The sequence below is a fragment of the Corylus avellana genome, chromosome 6 (assembly GCF_965113065.1).
Source record: "Corylus avellana chromosome 6, dhCorAvel1.hap1.2, whole genome shotgun sequence".
Classification (NCBI taxonomy): Eukaryota; Viridiplantae; Streptophyta; class Magnoliopsida; order Fagales; family Betulaceae; genus Corylus; species Corylus avellana.
The window spans coordinates 16,810,385-16,816,875 of record NC_142495.1 but is presented as its reverse complement, the minus strand read 5'-3'; the positions used below and the strand labels follow the sequence as shown (position 1 = coordinate 16,816,875).

Sequence of the window (6,491 nt, the reverse complement as noted above, 5' to 3'; positions counted from 1 at the left end):
CTAGGATCCAATTTACCACAGGATTAACTATGAATATAAACAAAGCAAACACAACAAAAAATGCAAGGAACGTCAAACAAAAAATGAATATAAACGATGATGACAAGGATGTTGACAACGTCAATGGGTGTCTCAAAGTTAAGGACGCATCATGGCATTTGATTAATGAGATACGCCACAATAAGCAAGGCATCACCCCAATAGGATTTAGGAACATTCATGGAAATCACTAATGTCTCGGTTACCTCTAGGATATGTCAATTCTTATGCTCAACAACCTCATTCTGATGTGAGTTATGGGTGCAAGTTGTTTGATGGGTGATATCATGCTCACTAAGTTATGATTGTAGGTCAATTGAGTGTGTATCATCTTATGCAACATCTGAAAACATGAGAAAACATCACTTTCATCTTTCAACAAATAAACTCAAGTAGTGCAAGAATACTCATCATTAAGAGTAGCAAACCAAACTAAATCCAGAGAGAGACAATACGTGACGGACCCATATATCAAAATGAACAATAGCAAAAGATGATGTACTTTTATTGCCAGGAGCAGAAAAAGATACATGGTGGTGTTTATCCAGTTCACAAGTATCACAAAATTGGGAAACATTATTTTGTGAAAATAAAGATAATCTTATGAGGGGAAAAAAGTAAGGAAGTTAAATTCAACCCTTGAGATGGGCTTAAATCTTTGCTAAGGAATAATATAGGACTTCAAAATCTCCACAACCAAAGCACATATAATGCTAGATTCTTTTGGAAACATCTCAGCTTTCAAACCAAAAGTAAATGAATTCTACCTTGACCCGGATTTTAAGGACCATTTGCCTTCAAACTTCTTAAAGTCTCCGTCAACCATTGAAAAGTGAAGTTTCCGATCATTAGCCTGAACATAAACAATTTCTCATAATTATAATATATGCATGAGAAGTAAGAAATGGTAAAGGATGAGAGCATGATTTAGAAAATACCCAAGAAGACATTCAAAGGACAAAGACAGAAGGTTGAATCATGTTTCCTATAAAATTTGGTTTGAGTATTTACAGAATTGAGAAATTCTTGAAGATCCAAGACAACACGTGCTTCAATATGCCAATATAATGCCCTTTGCAAGCCTCTTTGCTCCAACCATATCCGACCAGGATGTGGGCAAGGTATTCTTCCACTAACAGTTAAACAATGTGCAATCCAGTCAGGTAAACAGCAATAATAAACAACGTACCAGTTATGCAATTTCAGAAGGGACCAGTAGTTAATATTCAAATAAATTGGGGTGATTGCAATAAACAGGTTGCCTCATTTTTTCGCACCAATTGGACCAGAGGCTATTTATATTCACCGCAAGAATTCATGGAATTGTAACATCTAACTAACTCAGAAAATTCATTTACCTCTCTACACACACAATGAATTGGTCTACGAGACCAGCCTACATTACATTGAAGATCATAAAGCCAAACACACAACGGAAAAAAATTTCCGTCAATTTTTATTTTTTTATTTTTATTAATGATAATTTCCTCCAAATTCCTCCAACCCAGTCTATAGAACTGCAAACTGGAAAGTAATTCAAGAAAGAGCATTACATGGAGAATGAAATCAGATTGGGAATGAAAGAGCCGTTGTATTACCTGCAAACAAGATTGGGAATGAAATCAGCGAGGCGCTCGTAATCGGTGAGAGCGTTCCAGACCGATTCGATGTCGGCATTGACCGATATTTCGGCCTTGATTCTGCGTTCCCGCCAAGACAACACTTCGACCTCACAATGCACCATTTTCTCCTCTTTCTCATCTCCCAAAACATCATCAGCATTAGAATTTGTGTTATTAGTATTCAGAAGGTTTCTTCCAGAGCGGCTCCATTGGGGTCGGCCAAATGAGGAAGACACGGCTACGCACTTCCGGCTGCGCTGAGAAGAAGGGCTACGTTGAAATTCAAAAAGGCCTACAAACCTAGGGCTTGGTTTCACCGTCCTTTGGAGAGCGTGAGTTCCAAAGGAAGACGAGGAGGTTGAAGATTTGCAGGTGATCATTGAAGAGATGAAGAGAGTGTTTGAGTATGTGCAACTTCTTCGTGACCACCGATTTGTGCTGGACAATGCGTGGCTCCAATAAATCCCGTTTTCATTAGAAACCATAGGGTTATCTTAGTCATTTCCAAAGGCTGCACAGCATGGGTTGGCCAGACTAGCGCTTTTTCGTTTTTTTTTTTTTTTTTTTTTTTGTTTGTAACAAGGCTAGCGCTCGTTAATCACGAGTTTTTTTTTGTATTAAGAGATTTCGCAGATAAAAAGGGTAAATTTGAAAAAAAAAAAAAAACACACAGAAGATGGGTAAATTTGAAAAAAAAAAAACACACCGAAGATGGGTAAATTTGAAAAAAAAAACACACAGAAGATTATATATATATATTCAACATACAATTCTGAAAAATCATAGTCAAAAGCTATGAAAGGTACAAAGTCATAAACATGGCTTAAAGTTTCCGCTAACCTATGTATAATTACTTCGTGCAGACTAGATTTATGACATAGGTAGCCCAAATACAAAAAAAAAAAAAAAAAAACAATTAGAAATTAAAAATCCGGCCATGAGAGTTAAGCCACCACATCGATCTACTCCATCCTCAACCTAAATGCTAGGACAACAAATCCATCCTCAACTCGAAGGCCAAGACAAACAAAAAAAAAAAACAAAAACCCCACCAAAAGCAGCGGAGCACGGCATCGTAGATATCCATTCGGAAGACATGCTTTGGCCGAAGAAGACGATAAGATATAAGGTTGAAAAGAGTAAAAGACTAGATCTCGATCTAGATTTAGATCTAAAGCAATCTGTCATAAACGAAGATCGGAGGAGCCTACAGAGAAGACACTGAGTATTGCTACCGTGAAAAGAGAAGATCTAGATCTAGATCTTTCATCCTCTTAAAATCCTTCCTTATGTTGTCTAGAAGAAGAAAGATAGGAGAATTCTAAAAAGAAGGCAGAGCCTCTCTCAAAATCATACAAAAAATATATTGTTTTCACTTTAAATTGCAAGTAATAAAAGGGGGAAACTTCAGAAAGCCTCCCTGAACTCTCAGCGATTTTGACAAACCCCCCCTGAATTTTCAAAACTCTCACTTAGGCCCACTGAACTTTGGTTTTATCTCACTTTTGACCATTTTAACGTTAAAGTCAAACAATTTGACTTTTTATACCTATTTTACCCTCCCCAAAACTACGTCGTTTTGTGTCCTAAAACTACAACACCTACACAACCCAAAACGACGTCGTTTTAAGCATTATTTATTATTATTTTTTTTAAAAAAAAAAAAGAAAAGCAAAATAAATAAATAAAAAAATTTTTTTTAAAAAAAGAAAAAGAAATCAGGGGTGGCTAGAGCCACCCCCTGGCCGATCTGGGGGCGGTTCGGCCAAGGGGGTGGCCAGGCCAAAAAATAAAAAATAAAAAAGGGGATCGGGGTGCTTTGGGGGTGGTCCGGCCACTGCCACGATCCCCCCCCCCCCCCCCCCCCCCGGTTTATTTATTTATTTATTTATTTTTCGGCCTTTTGAGGGTGGCTGGACCACCCCCATGGCCAAGGGGGTGGTCTGGCCACCCCATTTTGGCCAAGGGGGTGGCTCCCGATTTAGTTTTTTTTTTTTTTTTTTTTATAATATTATGCTCAAAACGACGTCGTTTGGGTTGGTTGGTGATGTAGTTTTGAAGCCCAAAACGGTGTAGTTTTAGAGTACAAAATGACGTAATTTTAGTTGAGTCCAAAACAACGTAGTTTTAGTTGAGGGTAAAATGGGTATAAAAAGTTAAAATGGTCCAAAGTGAGAGAAAATCAAAGTTCAGGGAGCTTAAGTGAGAGTTTTGGAAATTCAGGGGGTATGTCAAAATGGCTGGAAGTTCGGAGGGGCTTTCTGAAGTTTTCCCTAATAAAAGTATGTTTTTAAAAAACATGACTTTAAATGCAAAATTATTATTTTAAATGTCAAATTGTGATTTCACTAAAATATTTAACTACATTGTCTTTAAATATTTTTTCATCTTTTTATGAAATTTCATTCCCTAAACAGTAAACCACCCCTCTTTCTTGATCCCAACAGTTGTATTTGGAATTGGGTTAAAAAGTTAAAAAAGTATTTTTAATACTAAAAAATTGTTTTAAAAGCTGGACTGCTTGTTAAAAATTTTCAAAAGTAATTCTTTTAACTTTTTATTCTGAAAATATCAAAACACAATTCTTTACTTAAAATTTCTGTTTCTCAAAACATGTTCAAAAGTGGTCAATTTCATTTGTCTCGTCGTCATATTGAAAATAAAAACGCGCCACAACACAAGTTTCTACATTATAAGAAACGAAAGCTAGAAACGAGAAGAAAAAGAAAAAGCTAAGTCACGCCTAGTGGGACTCGAACCCACAATCGCTTGATTAGAAGTCAAGCGCCTTATCCATTAGGCCATAGGCGCTGTTTTGTTGAATACAAGCACAATATTAATATATCCTTGTAATTTGTGTTTTACGTTTGATGTCTCTTTTATCGACTTTGAGAATACTTCCCATCTCCTTTATAAATCAATATTAACGCAACGTTACTTAAAAAAAACACAACAATATTAACACAACGACCATCCATATACAATTGAGCTTCATGAGACATGGTCCCTGGTAATTCAGCTACCCATTCAGAACGACCATCAATATACAATTAAAATGCACTTTTGTTAGTATTTTATAATCAGGGCTATAAGCGAGCAAAGTTACTTATAAATATGCTCGAGTTTGACTTGGATTAACTCAGCTCGGATCGATTAATTTATTAAACGAATAGAGCTTAAACATATTTTTAAGCTCGTTTAATAAACAAATTGAACATACCAAAACTCAGCTTGGCTTGAGTTAGATTCGCGAACAAAGCTCGTTGCAGCTCAACTATGCTCGATGGCTGAAGTGTTAATTCTACTAAGAACATTCACAATGGAGGAGCCAAATGGTACTTTTGTCTAAAAATGACTAATCAGATTTGTAAAAAAACCTCATTGGATTAGGAAAAATAAATGCAAAATTGATATTTGATTGGATTAGTAAAAAAAAAAAATGTTATATGTAGTAGCATTTTTCAAGGAAGCCATTTTATTTTTTATTGTTTCTCTCACCTGTTTTCTTTTTTTTCCCAAAACTTTTTACACTTTTCAATGGATCATTATGAGAATATTCTTTCACAATTTTTAATAAAAAATATATTTCATAAATATGATTGACATTACTATGAGAACATGATTTCCATACTTAATGTTGGCAAATACGGCATTTGAAAAATATAACCGTTGAAAAATATAATTATTATAAAATACAATTTTTTCAAAAATATTATAGTTACAAAAATGATTATTTGAAAAATAATAATCGTGGAAAAATTATTGTGCTAAACAAATTACCATTGAAAAATAAAGAGTGAAATACGTATTTTTTTTTTTTTTTTAAAAAAAAAAGATAGAATCAATAAAGAGTAAAAAAATATGGGTAATTTCACTTACCCCTGAAATGCTGCGCTTTTTGCAAACACCCCCTTAATGTTTAAAGTCTCTCACTTTGGTATATTCAACTTTAATTTCATTCCACTTACCCCCTTCTGTTAGGATTTTTTGTGAAATCCTAACGAAGTTCCTTTCACGTGCCGTGCATGTGGCTTATTTTTGCTGAAACGCCCGTTATACCCCTGCCCCTTTAGACATAACACATGCCCTTCTTCTTTGTGATTAAATTTTTTGGATTAAAACCTCTTCTTCACCATTTCATCCTTCTTCTCTTATTCCGCATACCCATTTCTGTCATCGCTTTTTTGTCTTCTTGGGGCTCATCAGTTCATCCTTCTTCTTCTTCATATCCATTTTATACCCACGATGGATCAATCAAACAGTGAAGTCAGTGACGCATCTTCATCAACCAACAACCCAATGTGCAAATGTGGGTGGAAATCACGTATCTTAACAACATTCACACTACCTAATTTCGGTAAAATGTTTTATACATGTGGAAATTATATGAAAAGATTTTGTTCTTTTTTTTTCTCGCAACCCAATAATTTTCCTTCTTTTGAGTGAAATCAATTTTTTATCGCAATCCACCAAATTTTCTTCATTGCCGCATCAATTTTTATCGAACCCAGCAATTTTTATTTGGCTATTTGCTGGGTTGCTAGATATAGTGCTATTTATCTAAGCTAGGTATTTTGTCTGAAATTTTTGAAGGATGATGTATTTTGTCTCACAAATGTTAGTTGGGTATGTTGTTGCAAATTGTGTTGGTGGGCTATTTTATCTGATTTGGGTATTTTGATTCGGTTGGGTATGGTGGTCCTGTATAATTTGTTCATGAAATTTTAGGTACTCCTTCTTAGTTGGGTATGGTGCTCCTACATAATTTAGGGTTTAGAAAAATTTCATAAAATTGTTTACGAAATTTTAGGTGCTCCTGGAATAGTTGTG

At 35.1% G+C, this 6,491-nt stretch overlaps 1 protein-coding gene and 1 non-coding gene across 2 annotated transcripts in view; both read right to left on the bottom strand.

The window, feature by feature from the left end:
- Nucleotides 1–2,067, bottom strand: part of LOC132186750 (polyketide cyclase/dehydrase/lipid transporter) — a 24,038-nt gene extending 21,971 nt beyond the window's left edge. The window contains exons 1-3 of the mRNA XM_059600780.2: nucleotides 1,638–2,067; nucleotides 1,051–1,171; nucleotides 807–892 (exon numbers count right to left, since the gene is read on the bottom strand). Of these exons, the coding sequence (XP_059456763.1) occupies nucleotides 807–892; nucleotides 1,051–1,171; nucleotides 1,638–2,041 (611 nt within the window). The 5' untranslated portion in view covers nucleotides 2,042–2,067. The remainder of the gene's footprint in view (nucleotides 1–806; nucleotides 893–1,050; nucleotides 1,172–1,637) is intronic.
- A 2,332-nt stretch (nucleotides 2,068–4,399) lies between these two features.
- TRNAR-UCU (transfer RNA arginine (anticodon UCU)) lies at nucleotides 4,400–4,472 on the bottom strand. Its single transcript has one exon. It is a non-coding gene; the product is annotated as a tRNA-Arg (tRNA).
- Between the last annotated feature and the right edge of the window lie 2,019 nt (nucleotides 4,473–6,491).